The 20,573-nt window shown below is 36.2% G+C and overlaps 1 protein-coding gene across 5 annotated transcripts in view; it reads left to right on the top strand.

Annotated features, from left to right (window-relative positions):
• Positions 1–20,573, top strand: part of col16a1 (collagen, type XVI, alpha 1) — a 120,807-nt gene that overhangs the window by 31,301 nt on the left and 68,933 nt on the right. For 4 of the 5 annotated variants that reach the window (XM_073858264.1, XM_073858261.1, XM_073858265.1 and 1 more), the window contains exons 9-25: positions 2,727–2,741; positions 4,104–4,139; positions 4,695–4,751; positions 5,155–5,190; positions 8,547–8,591; positions 8,721–8,759; positions 8,857–8,919; positions 9,562–9,606; positions 11,591–11,668; positions 12,487–12,522; positions 12,881–12,925; positions 13,205–13,240; positions 13,393–13,515; positions 16,640–16,675; positions 17,778–17,813; positions 17,934–18,044; positions 19,527–19,571. In XM_073858264.1, the coding sequence (XP_073714365.1) occupies positions 2,727–2,741; positions 4,104–4,139; positions 4,695–4,751; positions 5,155–5,190; positions 8,547–8,591; positions 8,721–8,759; positions 8,857–8,919; positions 9,562–9,606; positions 11,591–11,668; positions 12,487–12,522; positions 12,881–12,925; positions 13,205–13,240; positions 13,393–13,515; positions 16,640–16,675; positions 17,778–17,813; positions 17,934–18,044; positions 19,527–19,571 (882 nt within the window). The remainder of the gene's footprint in view (positions 1–2,726; positions 2,742–4,103; positions 4,140–4,694; positions 4,752–5,154; positions 5,191–8,546; positions 8,592–8,720; positions 8,760–8,856; positions 8,920–9,561; positions 9,607–11,590; positions 11,669–12,486; positions 12,523–12,880; positions 12,926–13,204; positions 13,241–13,392; positions 13,516–16,639; positions 16,676–17,777; positions 17,814–17,933; positions 18,045–19,526; positions 19,572–20,573) is intronic. The other variant, XM_073858263.1, reaches the window with a different exon arrangement.

Below are 20,573 nucleotides of genomic sequence, written 5' to 3'. Positions count from 1 at the left end.
TATGTTAATTTGAACACGAGTTTTGTGTTTGTGAAGTTTTGAACACTAATGTTTGGAAATAATTCACGGAGCTATCTGACGACATCGCCCGACTAGAGAGAGAGAGAGTCTGCCCATCATATGTACATCTGATTTGGGAAGTTTTTTCAATATTCAGGATGTGTGTTCCGGCGTTCACACGAACCCGGGCTTATCGAGAGTTCAATCATATTAATAATAATCACGCTGCACGTGACGTAGGTGAGCACGTTCGCTATGCTACTTTCCATATAGTGGTGTCCCATTTCATAGGAAAACATTTGAACCCCCACTTCCCTCGTTGAGGGGACTTTACTGTTGAGGGAACTCAAAACCAAGTGGAAGTTTTAAGGGGGTAGAAATGGGACGGGGCCTAAGTCTTGGCATTATCGTGTAATGAGACTTTATTTTATTTCCGTCCCCAGAAATTGGGGATGTCAGGGTGACACATTCAGTGCCTCTGGGTTTTTCATTCTTTAATTTCCTTTAATAAAATCCTGAATTTCGGTGCATATAACATTTATGTTGGTGTGTCTTCTACAAAATACTACTACTAACACTGAAAATATAACTTTCTTAATCTAACACGATGCAATGGAAACATTCACTAACGTTTGAAACTCATTCTGTCCAAACAGTTACATATGTTAAACTATAAATCTAAAGGAAACAGGGATATAATTTTTGTGTAATTCTATCAGTAGCAAAACGCTAAAAACATCTTGTGTGGGTTAAATTCTGACATGCATTGCTAAATAATAAATTGTTAATAAATAGAGATAAAACAGGGGCAGAGAGTTTCTGTCAAAAAATCATAACGTTCAAACATTTTATTCTGACGCTAAATTCCCATCTACTAATTTCTCAGCGCTTCTCAAGTCAGATATAAGGTTGTCTAGGTCACGCATGCTCTGCGTGGGAGGAAGAGTTGACAGAATTTCACGAGTTTCGACAAATGTGGGTAAATTAGTGGTTTCTGTCCAAAAGTTTTTGAACGTTAAAATGTTACGAACATGCTAACCTTTGGTTAGAAATGAAAAAAGATTGTGCTAGTCAGATCATTGCTAGGGGGTTCATCTTGAAAGAGCATTCTCAACCCCCGTGTCGCGACCCAGTACGGGTCTTGGACAAGTTGCCATTGGGTTGCAAGACATCCTGAAAAATGTGTATAATAGTCACGTAATAGCTTGCTCTGATATTTTTATCTTTAAGAGCCGACTTCAAATAACATCGATCATTACTACAGAGCCGCGGTCTCTCTTTTTCTCTGTCTCTCTCTCTCTACCAGCGCATCAGCGATCACATTACTGTCATTAGAGTTTTGAGCATACAGTACTTCTAAAACACACATGCTTCCCACGGGTCCTTGAAATCCTTGAAAGTTTGTGAATATGGGTGAAAAAATTTAATGCCCTGGGAAGTTTTTGAAAATATACATACATAGATACAGATAATTAAAAGTGCTTGAATCTATTTTATGCAAGAAGTTTTCTGGAAAAAAGGGTAGGATAATTAAAAAAAAAAAAAAAACACGTGCTAACTGTTTGCTTTAAATGCTTATATCTTCTGTATGTGAATGTTGATTCATAGCAAAATGTTTGTTTGCATAGTTGTGTTTGACACATGAAAACGTACGTCTCCTTAGAAGGGAACGAGACGCTGCGTCTCCCTTGCCATACTTCCTGCGTCCCTGTAACGCCGTCTTCGGCAATATTTCAGATAGCGATATACTTCCTGGCTCCCTGTCTCTGTCGTTAAGCCTCACCATTGGTTGAATTTTATATACACATTCAGACGCAGTTGCCACTGGAGGCGTCCCCAAAGTGTCACCGCAGTGACGCAGCGCAAGTTTCCTCGAAAGTGAACTGTAACAATTTATCTTAAAAGGTAACACGATGTAACCTCGCTCTCACTTGAAATGTGTCCCCACATTTAGTCCTTGAATTTGAGGGTATTGGACCTGGAAAGTCCTTGAAAGATCCTTGAATTTGAAGTTAACTAAGGCGTGGGAACCCTGAACACAATCGATCAAAGAATTGCAGAGGTATGACTTTACGAATCATTTGCAAAGGTACCTCGCAAATACGTCAATACGTGAAGACGTTGAACTCTGTAACATCGCAAATGACAGAATTATCCAGCGATCATGATCAAAATAAACTCTTTTACTGCAGTATTAATATTTAACGGGTACACTTTTAACGTAGGTTTGAAAGGAACCTAAACATTTAGTCATGTATCAATCATTAAATCATATCGTAAATGGGAGTCTCCCTGCCTTCGCGCTGAGTGTTACATACGTACATCAACTCAACTTTGATCAAAGTTTACTAGATTACAATTTCCAGATTTATCCTGCCTTTCACACAGCTTTATCCCAGTTTTTATTATGATGTTAACCTGAGAACTATGGCTTTCTTCGTGAAGATTAATTTTTGCAGTCTTATGTTTCACAAAGTGAGCCCTAAACTGTGGAATCACCAAAAACTAAAGACTCTTTGGATATATGAAGGATGTAAAACTACTCTATAGTTACTCAAAATTAACATGAGATAAGCAGAAACAGCGTGTGTTATGTGAGCTTTAAATGTGATATGATAGCTCTAAGCACATGGGGTTACGACCATCACTGTGTTATTGTAAATCTCACCTTCTTTTCTCTCCATTTCTCTGTTTTTAATGCTCTACTGACATTCTTTGGATCCAAGGAACTGGCTGAAAAAGTAAGTCAACAGAAAAATCTCTTTTTTTTCCATGTCATAAACAGGACTAGACAGGCTCGAATGATAAAGCTCCTAACAGGTAAACAAGAAGCAAGACACTGCAGGCTGGCTCCATCCAATTCAGCACGCTGTGTTGCAGTGAGAAGAACATTGACAATGGACCCTGACAAAGACATTGATAATTTGCTTCTGATAGCAGAGCATTTTATGCGCTATAGTACTGCTTTTATCTGAAGGGATTTGCTTTTGGTAGGTATATGTGCTTCTCTGGCACGATACGAGAACGCCGCCCATGTGCCGCATACAAAACTCCCATCAGTTTGCCGCTCCTGTTCCCTCTCCGCACCCACCCGAAATCTCTTCTTCTGGCGTATTCAATAAAAAGGCATTAACCTGCTTTCAATTGAAATGCAAAGCCTGAAAATGCCAGTATATGTGTGTGATGGGAGTGGGGCTTTTGTGCTTTTAAGATCGCTCTCAAATAAACAATGGATCGATGTGCACAGCTCCAAGAAAACATCATGAGGCAAAAACTAATTAGTGATAGAAAACCTCAAAATATTGGATAGGTTTACACCCTGCTTCAAAGTCCAGCGTTGTAATTTATGCTTTATATTGGTTAGCAGCACTGGTTTAATGATGCTATTTAAGTGTTAAGGAAGTTAAGTGACCTGGTAGTGTCACATGTTTCAACAATGCAATCTCACTAATTCTTTTTTACGACAGTATAGTCTCTACCAAGAATCTATTCGCTCCTGTGAATAGATTGATCGGCTCAGCGTGCACCTCTGGAAAGTATGAATCAGTCCAGCCGTGAGCCAACCGTCCAGAGATTCAGAACGGCACAGGAGCAGACCCCTTCCCCTCCCTCGCTCTACCTCACCACATCAACATACGTTAACTGCCTGTTGGCTAAGCAGGACTTACTGACACACAGCGAGTGGTAGATTTGGTTTTAATTGAGCTCTTCCGCTAAAAACTAGCAGCCATTTATAACTTATTTCGCTCCGCGTGTCCCTCCCTCCTTTGTAGCTGTGCAGCTGCCATCGGAAAGCATTGCCGTGAGGATTCTTCTGTTCCTATTGATCTTTGTCTCCCTTGAGAGAAATGCAGCAGGCAAATGATACGCAGCCATGGTCGTCGTGCACGCGCCCCAGGTCCTGTGTTCCTATGCAGTGTAACGTAATGTTTCACTGCCACCTACAGGCCAACATATGTCACAGCAACAAAAGCAAAGCTGGTGTATTCCTTCATCCACACAATGGATGGAGATGGATGCAATATATAATCAAAAATCACACATGCACCCCAGAAAAAATTGCAGCATGCAGGAACAAATTGTTTTTTTTTTCTTTTTCCCAGTGCGCAGGGTGTGTATTGCTCAGTGAGGAATCGAGTGTGGGTATACACATTCAGTATGTCATACTGTATATGCAGCATGTGCAATGCGTAGGTAGTCTGCAGGTTTTGCATGCATGCGTGCGCATGAGTGCCACGTCCACTGTTATCTGCCCTTGGAATAAGGACATTTATCACAACTCTCGGCAAGACTCCACCGCACTTAAAGAATGTTAAAAAGGTTGGCAAGACTTTCTGCTGCTTTTGAAGTGTTTGATAAACATAAGCTGGTTTATAAAATACAGCTGCCCATGCACTCGCCCACAGATTCACTGTAATACTTTTAATGCATTGTGCCCAGATTTACAGTAGCTGTAGGGACATGCTGAGATTTCCTAAACAGTGGCAGATGTTTTTGCACGGTGCCCAGAATTGATCCGTGCCTCAACCACATCATTTTGCTTAACGTGTCATGCTCGGTTCAAGTTTTGCATGTATACATAATTCTGAAAATGATTTTACAGTAAGCACACTGTTTTTTCTAGCATGGAAAATGTCTGATGTAGTTATAGATGGTTATGGTGTACCTCCAATGAACTATTTATTGTATTGCAGGTAATCCAGGAGGGTTATGCTGGTCAGAAAGGCTCCAAAGGAGATAAAGGAGAACGGGTAAGATATTGCATTAAAAGCAAGCGAAGGAACGCACATGTTTGTGTGCAAAATTTGCTATCACCTCCTGTGCAGGCATGTTGAGAATAAATGATTGCAGTGCTATTTATGTTGGCATATTTAACAAATGCCTCATTAGGAAGTAGATTTTGTGCCAGTGATTCTGCTTGGCCAACTACTCGAGTCTTTCATTATTATTGGCATCATTTCTTAGTGCATTAATAACATTCATAAATGACCCTCTGTGAGGACAATAGTAGAAAGTTTTCATGATGGAGGTTGATATGTGGCATTTAAAAGCATGAAACTTTGTTACTTGACTAACTGTACAATAGTGTTTATGACTGTGATTTATTTTGTTGGTTACTTTTCCTTATCCATTGTGAATTGTTTGATTTTGCAGGGTTTGGACTGCACTTCTGCTGGAGTTCCTGGACGAGTAAGTTGAAAGAGAAATTACCTCTCTGGCATTGACTACCACCATTAAAGTTATAAATGAACTGTCTTGTTTGAAATTAAAATTGCTTAATGTATAGTCAGGTCCAAAAGTCTGAAACCACTGGTGGAATGAAACCATTTAGCCTTTTTCTAATTAAAGATGTTTTCGTCTTCACAATAGCTTGTCAGCATTATACTTTGCATGAAAAAGTATTTGTTTAACATTTTGCATCATAACATGTATTTGATACACATGTTGCATCATGACAACATGATCTCACAAAGTTCCGTGGGATAGTCACGGAATTTTGTGCTTGTTTTTCTGTGGCGTTTTCGCGGATCTCCGCGTTTTTCCGTGGCCCTGCTGCGGACTGTCTTTTTCCGTGGCGTTCTCACGGATTGGTTGCTCGACTGCTTTTTCCTGTTTTCAAACCATTTTCGCTTCGGTTTAGGGTTAGATTTGGTGTTTGCATTAGTATGTCACTTTAACTATTGGTTTATACTATTTTTTCTGATTTATTCTTTTATATTTTCTAAACTTTAAACAATTGTCGCCTGGCGTTGAGGTTAGAGTTGGGTTTGGGTAGGGATGTAATTTCATGTAAATCTAACCCTAAAGCGAAGCGAAAATGGTAAGAAAATAGGACAAAACAGTTGAGTAACCAATCCGTGAGAATGCCACGAAAAAGACAGTCCGTAGCAGGGCCACGAAAAATGGGGAGATCCGTGAGAATGCCACGGAAAAATGAGCACAAAATTCCGTGACTATGCCACGGAAATTCGTGAGATCAGGTTGATCATGACATGGCTTTGCTTTATATTTAACATCATAACATGTCTTTGTTATACATCTATTCTTCATAACTTAACATGTCTTTACATTTGTATTATAACATGTCTTTGCTATACATTTATTCTGCATCATAACATGTCTTTGCTATACATTTATTCTGCATCATAACATGTCTTTGTTATACATCTATTCTTCATAACTTAACATGTCTTTACATTTGTATTATAACATGTCTTTGCTATACATTTATTCTGCATCATAACATGTCTTTGCTATACATTTATTCTGCATCATAACATGTCTTTGCTATACATTTATTCTGCATCATAACGTGTCTCGCTATACATTTAATTTTGCATCATAACATGTCTTTGCTATACATTTATTCTGCATCATAACATGTCTTTGCTATACATTTATTCTGCATCATAATGTCTTTGCTATACATTTATTCTGCATTATAACATGTCTTTGCTATACATTTATTCTGCGTCATAACATGTCTTTGCTATACATTTATTCTGCATTATAACATGTCTTTGCTATACATTTATTCTGCGTCATAACATGTCTTTGCTATACATTTATTCTGCGTCATAACATGTCTTTGCTATACATTTATTCTGCATCATAACATGTCTTTGCTATACATTTATTCTACATAACCAAACATGTCTATAAATTTGTATTATAACATGTCTTTGCTATACATTTATTATTCATAACCTAACATGTCAATAAATTTGTATTATAACAATTTTTTGCTATACATTTATTCTGCATTATAACATGTCTTTGCTATACATTTATTCTGCGTCATAACATGTCTTTGCTATACATTTATTCTGTATCATAACATGTCTTTGCTATACATTTATTCTTCATAACCTAACATGTCTATAAATTTAGTATCATAACATGTCTTTGCTATACATTTATTCTGCATCATAACATGTCTTTGCTATACATTTATTCTTCATAACCTAACATGTCTATAAATTTAGTATCATAACATGTCTTTGCTATACATTTATTCTGCATCGTAACATGTCTTTGTTATACATTTATTCTACATAACCAAACATGTCTATAAATTTAATATCATAACATGTCTTTGTTATACATTTATTCTTCATCATAACATGTATTTGCTATACATTTATTCTGCATCATAACATGTCTTTGCTATACATTTATTCTGCATCATAACATGTCTTTGATACACATGTTGCATCATGACATGGCTTTGCTTTACATTTAACATCATAACATGTCTTTGCTATACATTTATTCTTCATACCCTAACATTTCTATAAATTTGTATTATAACATGTCTTTTCTATACATTTATTCTGCATCATAACATGTCTTTGCTATAAATTTATTCTGCATCATAACATGTCTTTGCTATACATTTATTCTGCATCATAACATGTCTTTGCTATACATTTATTCTGCATCATAACATGTCTTTGCTATACATTTATTCTTCATAACCTAACATGTCTATAAATTTGTATTATAACATGTCTTTGCTATACATTTCTTCTGCATCATAACATGTCTTTGCTATAAATGTATTATGCATCATAACATGTCTTTGCTATACATTTATTCTGCATCATAACATGTCTTTGCTATACATTTCTTCTGCATCATAACATGTCTTTGCTATACATTTATTATTCATAACCTAACATGTATATAAATTTGTATTATAACATGTCTTTGTTATACATTTATTCTGCATCATAACATTTATTTGCTATAAATGTATTATGCATCATAACATGTCTTTGCTATACATTTCTTCTGCATCATAACATGTCTTTGCTATACATTTATTCTTCATAACCTAACATGTCTATAAATTTGTATTATAACATGTTTTTGCTATACATTTATTCTGCATCATAACATGTCTTTGCTATAAATTAATTATGCATCATAACATGTCTTTGCTATACATTTATTCTGCATCATAACATGTCTTTGCTATACATTTATTCTTCGTAACCTAACATGTCTATAAATTTGTATTATAACATGTCTTTTCTATACATTTATTCTGCATCATAACATGTCTTTGCTATACATTTATTCTGCATCATAACATGTCTTTGCTATACATGTATTCGGCATCATAACATGTCTTTGCTATACATTTATTCTGCATCATAACATGTCTTTGCTATACATTTATTCTTCATAACCTAACATGTCTATAAATTTGTATTATAACATGTCTTTGCTATACATTTATTCTTCATAACCTAACATGTCTATAAATTTGTATTATAACATGTCTTTGCTATACATTTATACTGCATTGTAACATGTCTTTGTTATACATTTATTCTACATAACCAAACATGTCTATAAATTTAATATCATAACATGTCTTTGTTATGCTTTTTACATCATTACATGTCGTTGTTATACATTTTAAAATCATAAATCTATTCCAGGTTTAAATTAGATTTTGAATCCTAAATTTTCTATGTGTCTTGATACCTTTTGACCCTTTTGTATGTAACTTGGATGACGTGCATCTTTCTTTTCAGTGCTCAGAAGGTTCTAAGGGGGAGAAAGGAGAGAAGGGCGAATCAGTAAGTGTTTGTTGTCCTGTCTGAAGAAACAGTTCAGTGATCGAATTTTTGTTCAACAGGCTTTACTGAAGTAGGGGGATATCTTGATACTGTTTATGGCTATTGATTCACCCATTCTTCTCTTGGCAGGGTCTGCCAACCAATTGGGGTGAAGCTATAGGTGTGAAGGTAAAGAAAGCAATTTAGTACAGTCATATATGAGTATGTTATACTGTATCTTCATACTTATTTCTCTCTGTTTCTTTGTCATGTTCTCTATCTTCAGGGATACAAAGGCCAGAAAGGGGAGATTGGAGCCCCAGGTCCGTCTGGAAATCCCGGAAAAGATGTAAGTGGAATGCATGTACAGTGAATCGCGTACATGTTAATATTTATGCCCTCTTCATTTACATCATATATGCATTAGCTTCCAGGTCTCTTTCAGAGTTCAAAGACATGTTAATATTTCTCGCTGCAGGAGTGTACAAATATAACATCTATCACATGTCTCTCTCTTTGCACATATTTAAGTGAATACAAGTGAATACAAGTGTCTTGTTCTTGTTCTGTTGTTCATAGTGGCTCCCTGCTGGAAAGGCAGCTTACCCTGGAGTAACTGCTGCTATGTCTTCTTATTAGATATCTTTTTAGGTGTTAAGTCTACTTAATGCTACAAAGATTACATAAGCCAACAAAGACTCACAAATCAATACAACCTCATTGATTCTTTTAAATGGATAGTCGGATCACATTAAGCTTAATCTTTTCTATTCTATATAGCGTACAAACCATGCTAAAGGGATGAGGAATACACATTAGCTGGAAAATGCATATCTAGAATTTGCTTTAAAACTGTTTATCGGTTTAGCCCCGAGTTACTGGTAAACTGACTGGTTTTATTCTTGCTGCAGTTTTTTTGTACGTGTGTTAATGCCAGGAGCCTTTAAAAGATCTCAGACTAATGATCCTTTATTGGCTTTGACTGTTACAGGGTCGAGCTAATCCTGTTTGTGTGGTGGGCCCTAAAGGACAAAAGGTAAAGCTAACTGATCCACTGTCACTGCATTTAGGATTCATTTAAAGAGCACCTATTTTCCAATTCACGATTTTACAGACCCTTGATGTATAAGTGTGTATTAGTACGTGTTAATGATATGCAAAGGTACAAATCCCATGGTTTTATGTTTTAGTATCTTTACCTTACCAATCTGTTATGCTCAAGCCCGGTTGGTAAAGTTGATTGATCACATGAATTAAAGTTCTCTGTAGCTACGACGGATTTCCGATAATTGCTGCGGGTCTACGACAGATTTCAAAATTATTTAATTCACTTTTCATAAAAATGACGTTTATTCAGCTTGCTAAGTGGGACTGCGATTGTGATTAAAGCCTGGAGTGGAGCGAAAACACGTTTTTTTTCTCTCCACTGTAAGCGTTCTGTAATCACTACGCTCCGGATCCACTCCGGGTTTTCTGACTGTAGCATGTTAAGTTGAGGTAAAACTTTATTTCAGCTAGCATGGACACACTTATAATGCAGCAGCAGGAAGACCCCCTTGATTTGAAGATCGATAAAGGCGTAAAAGACAAATGGAGATTGACTTGGCTTAGCAAAATGACGAAGTTTGGCAAGCCTTTTAGTTCGTGGTCTAAAAAAATAAAACAGCTAGGTACGAGTCTTTGCACAGCCTGGGTTTTTTTGGGGGGTAATTGATTTTTCCCGTACGTGATCACCCGCGTCCCGTGTTTTGACTGCTACGCTGATCTAACCACTTATACAATGGGTTTGTTAAAGTTTATGTGGCACCACAAGAACCAAGGGGCAGATGACATCGAAATCTTTTGAGAGGGAAACGAAAAATCTAACAGAGGAGACTGCTATAGAAATGTTCTCGCTGTACTTTGATGTCATCCCCCTGTCGGTTCTTGTGGCGCCACATGAAGTCGAACAAGCAGCAACACTTGAGAATGATCACCAACACCTGTCATCCAATCACAGACCACCTCAAGTGTACATTACAGAGGGTGATATAATACGTTTGGCCCTAAATCTGAAATGACCCAAAAAACATTTCCAACTTTGCTTGGACGTTCTTGTGCGCGAATTACAGCCTGTTAATTAAAGTATTTAATGTTGACTCTGCAAACTACAAAATCTATTTTTTTGAGATTTATATTTTTTTTAATAGTCACATGTAGATTAACATGAAGGAGATCACGTTTTTTAACCCTTAGGGCGCGAGTTACAAGTGTTTTGTTTTAGACAGATAAAAAAGGTAATGGTTCAATTAAAGGACTGTGTTAAAAGTAAAGCAGTAAATTAACAAACTATTAACAAACCTAACATATGTTGTAGGCATAAGAGTTATAAATGAGGAGATTAGCTGTCATTTTAACAAATGGCTTAAAGCATTGTATCTCAATTCCAGTCCTCGGGACCCCCCTTCCAGAATGTTTTAGATGTCTCCTCATATGAAACACCTGATTTAACTCATCAGGCTCCTTAATTAACACACTAACAAGCTGATGAACTGAATCAGGTGTTTATATATATGGAGACATCTAAAATGATCTGGGAGGGGGGTCCCGAGGACTGGAATTGAGAACCACTGGCTTAAAGCAATACACTGTATATTCACACAAAACCATATCCGCACTGCTGCGGTAGCCCATCTTTTGTCCTGTATTTCATAATGACAGTAGGCAACCCTATATATGCCACAAGAGACTTCAATATGGCAAAAAATAGAGGCAAAATAAAAGCATAGAGGAGCAACAATAATGTACGGTATGTGGAAAATAATATGTTTTTTGAACCACATACCATGTAAACACATTATATTATAGCAAATACACAAATTAACGTTTTATGTATTAGGTGCTCTTTAAGAGAATTTCTAGGGTATTTCATTTATTTCAATTGTATTTCTAGTTAGTCATATATGAACTCTAGTTGGGTTTTGTGATATCACTACCTTTATTTTTTCTGATCTATTGCTGATGTGCTATTGATTTGACAGGGCGTTCCTGGTCCAGTTGGACCAGAGGGGCTTGCTGGAGAACCGGGACCCCCAGGGCCTCCTGGACCAGCATCACCTGTGAGAACTTTTACTTATTTATAGTTTTCTACATATACGGTAGGCCTTTATACTGTATAGTAGTTTTGATGTATAACAATTGGATGGACATATTCTTTGTACTGTACTGTATAGTGTTACTTACTCTCTTAGTCTCTTTAGATAAAAGTTTTGGCTAAATGAAAAAAAAAATGTTTAAGTTTATTGACAAGTCAGTCTGCAGAAATAGTGTTATAATAACACTCTAATATATAACTTAATGGATAACAGCAAGTGAGGAGACAAATTGTCTGAGAATATAAGAAATAAAGTTTTTTTTAGGGGATAATTCACCCAAAAATGAAAATTCTGTCAACATTTACTTACCATCACGTTGTTCCAAACCTGTATAAATGATCACAAAGGAAGATATTTTAAGCAATGTTTGTATGTATCTGAACAGATTTTGAGCACCATTGACTTCCTTAGTATTTTTCTTTCCTACTATGGAAGTCAATAGTGTTCCTGATTCCTGCTTGATTACAAATATCTTCATTTGTGTTCAGCAAAACAAAGAAATGTATACAGGTTTGTAACAACTTGACGGTGAGTAAATAATGATTTTTGGGTGAACTATCCATTCAAGATAAGTTACATAGTATCTAGTTCTTTTAAAAGTGCTCAAACAAACAGTTGCATAGTTTTCTAGTATTCAATATTAATTAATTTCGGTTTGTACTCCAAAAATTAGAAAGGAATATGATTATGATACATTTCTATTCTTTACAGTATGCATGCTTTGTAAACACAGTTCTGATGCTAAGTTTTTGTTTGCTCTTAACCCTTAAACATTATTACAGAGATCCGATGGTCCTTCAGGATCTAAAGGGGACAAAGTAAGTTTAACAAACTTTCATTTTAAATAGCTAAATCAGGATACACCATCGGAAAAAAATGGTTAAAAAATAATCTTTGTAGCTGTCACTGGGGTGGTACCCTTTCAAAAAGAGTTCACATTAGTACCTCAAAGGCTACTGTAAATGAAACATATTAGGACCTTTTTAAGTGGTGATTTTACAGTGTACATGCTGGAAATGTTTTTTCACAGTATTAGGCTGTGCATTAAAATCGTACTTGTTACTTAGAACTGCTTGGCCTGACGATGGAAACACATCTATGTTAAACTTACCATTAGCTCTCACGTTCTGTCTCTTGTAATGTTTTGTATGATAATTGCATTCTCTGTGCATCTAGGGGGATTCTGGTATACCTGGTAAAGATGGAAATCCAGGCGATCCAGTAAGTGCACATTTTCTCATATAGACCTATAGAGAAATAATGTAAAACGAAGGCATGTGTTGAATTGATAAGGCATAAGAACCTGATTATCCTACGCTTTAAGCGGTATCCTGATTGTTCTATCGCTGTAAGGAACAAAATGCATTTACTATCATCAACACTATAATGAGTTTTATTACCGCTGCAGCTATCAGCACATCATTTGCATTTGCAACTCAATGAGCTTTTGCAGCGGTAATCTTCATGCATACCCAATAGTGTGTTTTGTTTTGCTGACAGGGTCCAAGAGGCCCCTTGGGACATAAAGGAGAGAAGGTAAGCTGAAGCAACATCTGAATTTCAGATTTAGAACAATTTGTTACTACCCTAAACTATGGTGAATATTTGGATAATCTTAATGGTATAAAATGTGTTTTGTCGCCTGCGTGTGCTGTAATTATTTTTATTATTTTTTCATTTTTTCTCAGGGAGAACCATGTGAAGCGTGTCCAGTGACCTCTCCAGAATCTAGCAACACTTTGACCCTTCAGGGCAAACCGGGGCCTAAAGGAGAACCAGGGGCCCCAGGCAAAGGAGATCCGGGTCCACCTGTGAGTTTATCATTGATGGCGTTACTGTATTAACACATTTATGTATATGTTGCATTTGGAAATGCTCACTAGTCAACTTTTTCTCTTCACTTTGTAGTGCATGCCACATCGCTCACTATTAAATGAATAGTCTACTCATTTTCAATATTAAAATATGTTATTACCTTAACTAAGAATTGTTGATACATCCCTCTATCATCTGTGTGCGTGCATGTAAGCGCTGGAGCGCGCTGCGACGCTTCGATAGCATTTAGCTTAGCCCCATTCATTCAATGGTACCATTTAGAGATAAAGTTAGAAGTGACCAAACACATCAACGTTTTTCCTATTTAAAAGTCCGCTCCCCTTCTCACTCTCATAATGGGAGAGGGAGGGTGTTACTGCGCCGAGTCGAAGTATTCCCAAAAGTGCTATTCAATAGAAATCAATAGAAATTTAATTTTAGTGTTCAAAAAAAAAAAAAAAAAACATTTATGAGTGGTTTTGTGGTCCAGAGTCACAAATGCCTCAATAAGAGTTTCAAAACAGATCTCATTAATGTTACAAACTTAGCTCAGATTTGACAAATCTGCAAAGAAAAGCTAATATTATTGAAGATTTCACTATAAACTCAAGCATGCCTAATCAAATTTACCCATTTCAGATTACTTGGTAACACTTTACAATAAGGTTGTATTTGTTTACATTACTTAATGTATTAGGGTGATTCTCTAAATTAGACTTATGAGGTGTCATGAAACATTTTGATAAAAAAGTAAATGCAAAGTAAGAGTATCAAAATAAGAAGCATACAGTTACAAACATCTCTTCACGTACTATTTTACATCATACAAACCAATTTTGCTTTGTTTTTTTCACATTTAAGGGAACATTTTTTATTACCGCAACCATGTCCATGACTGGATTTGGGTTCTTTGACATGGAAATATTTATAATTAAAAATCTAAAAAATAAAACGCTTCAGTGCATGTCATACTATAAACATTCACAGTAAAGAAACATGTGGTATTTGGTGATCATTGGTAAATGTAGAGACAATAATAAGGAATATAAATGTGTCCAAGACCAATTTTCTCATCCTCCGCAACAATTTTCAATCATTGCTTAAGCCCTCATGAAGCTAAAAATTGTTGGAAGGAACATAATTGACTGTGACACTCAAGATGGCTACCAGGTAGGGCTGTCACTTTTCATTCGAAAATCGATTGCACAATCGATTGGACCAACCAAAAAAAGTTTCGAAAATGAAAATAGGTAATCGATTTTAACCAAATATGTATACTATTAATTTGAAAAGAATTAAACAATTAAATAGTAACAAACTTACAAAAAAGCAGAAAAAGAAAATAAAGAATTCTGAAAGTGCAGTAGGCGTAGCGAAAGCTAGACAGAAAATACCCAGCAATTTTACGCACCTATAGTTTCACGCTTTCAATCGCTGTATCTAGTGTTTTGCAAAGAAAATGGAGGACATTTGTCTCTTTACATTTGTCCGTTATTTGGCGTTGAAGGTGGAAACGTCTTTTTAGACATGGAAAATCGATTTTACAATCGATTCAATGAACACTTATATATTAAAAATCAAAAATGATTTTTTCACAAAAGTGACAGCCCTACTACCAGGTAAGCAGTTCTTATTTTTTCTCTCCAGATAAAAGTTGAAATTTTGTTGTTCATAGTACCTAGACAACTTTTTGGTTGAAACGTGAGTTTGTAAATGCATATATTTAATGTAATATCATGTTGCGGTAATGATAATTTTTGATAATGATAATCTAAAAAATGTAAATAATTCTATAGAAAAAATAATGGTTACACTAAGTTCAGACCTTAATCTTATATGTGCAAAAAAAAAATTGGCTTCAAGGGCTTTTTAAAAATTCTGATGCTGGCCACCTTCTAAGTCTGTATTTCATGAGAATCACCCATTAGATTAAATAAACTAACAATGAGCAATACTTCTACAGCATTTATTGATATCGTTTAATGTTCATTTCAACATTTACTAAATGTTTAAATCAAAGTTTAATTTAATAAATTCCAGTAGTTGTCATTTAATTTAAGTAGTTTTAACGAACAAACCTAACAAACAACAATACTGGTGGCCATCTTACGACAAAACAACACCACTGATATATGAAATTTCAAAGGTGCTTTTAAATTACGGCAGCCTAAACATACCTTTTAGTCTGAGCTAGTCACTAGGATAAGCCCTGTTCAGGAAACCTCCCCATAATGTATTAAAGTGGTTATTTAAATGAAACACGGTTTTTGAGCTGTGAAACGGCAGCCACTTAGGAATTAAATATTCATCTGGGTATAGTCAATACAGCACATTGCAAGATGTGCCAAGTTTTTTATGCTCTACAACCAACTAAACAAATTTAAGTTGGATAAGCAAAAAAAAGATTCTTTGCTGCCTGTCTGAACAAAAGCCTTAGGGTAACGTCCTGGAACTTCTGTTAACACCCAATACTCTAATTTCATTTTAGTATGTTTTGCTGCATGGCGGATGCTTTATCATTGCGAAAAGAACTTGCTGACGAAGCTGTTCAACCTAGCGGACGCACCATATTTATGCCAAGCTTGATGAAATAAGCCGACGATCAGCGAGCTCCTCTCCGCCTGCTGTTGTTGTATTGAATGAGTAATGCTGTCCCTGTTCTGCTACCCTTTCATAGAGAACAGATATTCTATCACGCTTCATTATAACTTCAGGGACCACGACTCGCTCCTATTGCCCATGAAATTCACACAGTCTTTTTATACGGTACCTTAAACTATAGGTCATTTCACTCTGTTAGTAGTGTCAGATGCAGTTTTACTCATTGACTAAAGTAAGGACCTTTTCGGCCCATTAAAAGTTTTCCCTCTTTTCCTTATGGATAAATTTAGACCAAGAGGATTCTGTGCGGCGCTCTATAATATGCTTGTTCGCATTTCTCTTTAAAGATTTCCAATACCGTCACAATCTATTCCTCATATCTAGTTAAGGGACTGAAATGGAGCGTGTGGGAGGGAGAATATGATGGTTTAAATGCAGTGGGGTAGTCGCGGTTAGCGGAGATGACATTAGTGTCATGATTAGAGAGACTGATATTTTAATCTGCTTCTTCTTTTAAAGGGTCCTCCAGGATTGGGTGGCAAAGCAGGGGAGAAGGTGTGTGTTTACCCTGTTTACTACATCCTAAAACTCATAAATCATCTGCATGATAATTATATTAGGACACATCATTATTGGTGTTATCATGTGTTTCTGTTATATTGTGGCACTGCAAAGGTCACAGGTTTCGATTTTCAGGAAACACAGATAGGGATCAAATGTGTAACCTGATCAAAGGTAATAGCTTTGGATTAAAGCATCTGCTTAATGTGTAAAGGAAAATTGGCTGTGTTTGCTAAGCCATTACTGTTAGATGGCTCATAAATAGCGTTTTGATTTTAACAAACCCTAAAAAATAAGTATTAAATTATGTATGTGTTTGTGCTATAATTGTATGTCTTATTGAGATTAACAAAGCTATTGCGATTTCTTTTACCTTGAGGATGATAATTATGAAGGTGGGTTTTAAATCATGTCTAGGGACAAGAACACGATCAATCCTGACACTAACAACATCAAACATTTATCTGCCAAAGTCACACAAGCTTGAACAGAAAAATATATGGCGTTAATGTCTACTTTGTAACCTTGAATAAACCTGCATTAGTGCCTCTAGTGGACACTCCAACCAAAAGATGCAGCAATATTTCAGCTGCTAGGTTTTGAGTGTATGCAGAAATGTAGGCAGATGGGCGTAATTCCAATAAGCCTGTGTAGTGTTTTGGACTAGGGAAGGACTAACAGTTTGTTTACACTGACTTTAAAAAGATCCAGTTAAAAATGTGAAACTTTTAATATAAAACATACTGTAATGAAGTTGTCAGACTTTGGACTATGCTTCATCAAATGACCACCTTTGGCACTGGACTATTTGTTACGCATTTCCAGGAAAACATTTGCAAATGCAATCCAAAGTACACAATCACACACAAAGACAATGAAATAGAAGTTTATGTCGACAGCTGTTTCCGGTTGGAGAGCTTTTACTCAAAAGTCAGCAAATGCATGTTGTGACAACTACAGGGCATTGCATCATGTATTCCAGACTAAAAGTCGTCCTGCATTTTTCATTAAAATTCAGAGTGCTGAATAGCTGAAAGTGTCACACCGTAGTCTTACAGACTGTGTCTTACAAGTCGTGTCTGTGATTCTTTCGCAGGGGGAACCAGGAGCAAATGGAGCCAGAGGTGAAAAGGTGACCATGTGCAGTAGTTTGAAGTGTAAATGAGCAAGATGAAAAATATTTCAACTGTTGTGAAGTGTGTGGTATTGTAACTTAATTTTGCATCAAAAAGTTTTTGCTTCTGTTTCATAGGGTGAACCTTGTACTGGCTGCGCTGCCTTTGGAGAGCTCCCTGCAGGCATTCTGAATAAAGCTTGGAAGGGAGAGAAAGGAGATCCTGGTTTTGGACAGAAAGGAGAGCAGGTTAATAATATGACCTGATAATAATATATGTAGAGCTGATTTATGATCACGACTTAACTTTCTTGTGAACTCGACATAACAAAAGTAGTTTTCTTGCAATCTTAACAAAACAGAAGATGGATTTTTTGACCTGATTACTTTTGACGTGATTAAAGCGTATGTATACTCAATAGAACATGTTGTTTGGTTTGGAGACAGCAAAAGCATATTTAGCGAAATTAGCATGCATGAACAAATTCGATTTTACATGGAGCAGGGATTCGCTCAAGCTGTAAAGATCACACTTTTTAGATTTTTGATATTTATTAAAATAAACTGTTAAATGCAACCGAACATAGGGTGCATCCCAATACAGGGTCTGGATCCTTTTAAGGCCACGGACTGTGAAGACAAGGCTCGGTTTTTGAAGAATAAAGCCTCTGAAGTCCACGAAGCGAACTGAAATGAGACGGTCTAGCCTACGGGGGGAGTTGCGTCACTTGTTGTTTCCGCCCACTTCGCTTGTCAGCGAGACACAAAAGCTGAGACCTGAGATCAGACTTTTAAAAATAAATATGGATATTTCTTTATTTTATTTTAGAAAATATGACACATTGATGCAGATTAGACCACCCAACAGTATGTAAAATTCACCAACCGTAAAAATTTACAAAAGCAAAACGCAACACGCACAATATTACAGCAATAATATTAATTAACATCACTAAAACATCATTTATAATAGTAAAACAGTGACAAGGACTTTTAATTTGCAAAATATACACTTTTTTAACTACAGTTTTGAATTTTTATTTCAAAATACCCATTGAATCTTGGGATAGCCAAGGTTGTGAAGGGTACATCTATGGATGCTGGGTTTCAGGGGGGGGAAAGGCCACACAGGCTTACATGTGGACCCTTCGAATTGGGACAGCCTTTGTCGCGGGTTGGTGACATCATTGGCATTCAAATACGGCCTTGGAAGGCCGCAGCCTCTGAATTGGGATGCACCCATTGAAATGTGTACAGTATAACTTTAGAGATGGTCCCTAAATTCATGAAACAGGCAACATACTGTACATACTGATGTGTAAGTTGCTTTGGACAAAAGTTTTGCCAAGTGCATAAATCATAAAAATCCTTGCAGACAGCATTTTGGAAATATTCACATGGCGTCCTGAAATGCAGTAAATTACAATGCAGTGCAGTGTTTCTGATTTCCACTTCAGTGGTTGCATAGGATTATGCATGGATGCATATACTGTCTCATGCGTAATCCCAGACAATCCTGATCTGTGTAAATCCATGTGTCTTTTTCAGAAATAAGCCTCAGGCATAAGCTCTTTTAATAAATGATTGTAACGACAGATTGGGGAATTAATCAGCCATGGTTAGGTTAACTAAGTGTTAAACAAGAGAATATGCAGTGAAATGCCTTTCTCTATTTTGTGTTTCTATCTTATTCTCATTTCTCTCTTTCTGATTTTCATGCACACTTTACAGGGAGATCCAGGTCCAAGTGGCCTCGCTGGACTGAAAGGTGAAAAGGTAAACCTGACAGCTTTCTAGAAACCCACCAATTCGGAATCTGCATGTATAGTTATTCAGTATTAAGCTGCTCTTATATTTTTAGCTATTTCTGTGAATCTATGGTTGTTGACATTATGATAAACACATGCATGTGTACAATGGCTCCAAAAAGTAAGTGGAATATGGGCCCTTTAATGGTATTATTTCCTTCTGACATCACAAGGGGTGCCAAATTTCACATGCTTGCATGTTCTCTAGGTTGACAGAATTACTGGGGACCCAATTATAGCACTTAACTCTTTCCCCGCCAGCGTTTATTTTTTTAAAGTTGCCAGGATTTTTTTATGATTTTCACAAAAGTTTAATGCCTTCCAGAAAATGTTCTTCTTTAAATATAGAAACATACAATATATTAAATGAAATATTATATATGCTTTAAAACAAAACAACAACATTTCATCCTACCTCTTTTTATCACCTATCAAAGCAAAAGGTTGAGATAATTGCATTTTTGTAAAGAATCAGATTCAGAACGATAATCAAACAAACACAGAGTTTGAACTGTTTGGAATTAGAAGTTACCTTTACGTTTTATAAGTTGGGGAAGAGCGGCACCTGGTGGATAATAGCGGAAATATGGATTTCCGGAAAAACTCGTCACTGGCAGGGAAAGAATTAAAGGTGTAGTGTGTAACTTTTAGAATTATCTAATGACAGAAATGCAATCTAATATACATAACTATATTATCACGGGTGTATGAAGACCTTGCATAATGAACTGTTATGTGTACGGAAGAGTATTAGGGCCACTGGTGAAAAAAATATTTGAATTCTGACTTTATTCTCAGAATTCTGACTTTAATCTCATAATTCTGAATTTAATCTCAGAATTCATAATTCTGAATTCTGAGATTAAAGTCATAATTCTTAGATTAAAGTCATAATTCTGAGATTAAAGTCAGAATTCTGAGATTAAAGTCATAATTCTGAGATTAAAGTCATAATTCTGAGATTAAAGTC

Source organism: Misgurnus anguillicaudatus, chromosome 20 (genome assembly GCF_027580225.2).
Source record: "Misgurnus anguillicaudatus chromosome 20, ASM2758022v2, whole genome shotgun sequence".
In the NCBI taxonomy this organism is placed as follows: Eukaryota; Metazoa; Chordata; class Actinopteri; order Cypriniformes; family Cobitidae; genus Misgurnus; species Misgurnus anguillicaudatus.
Note: the sequence above shows the minus strand (reverse complement) of the source record. Positions and strands in the feature narration are given on the sequence as shown.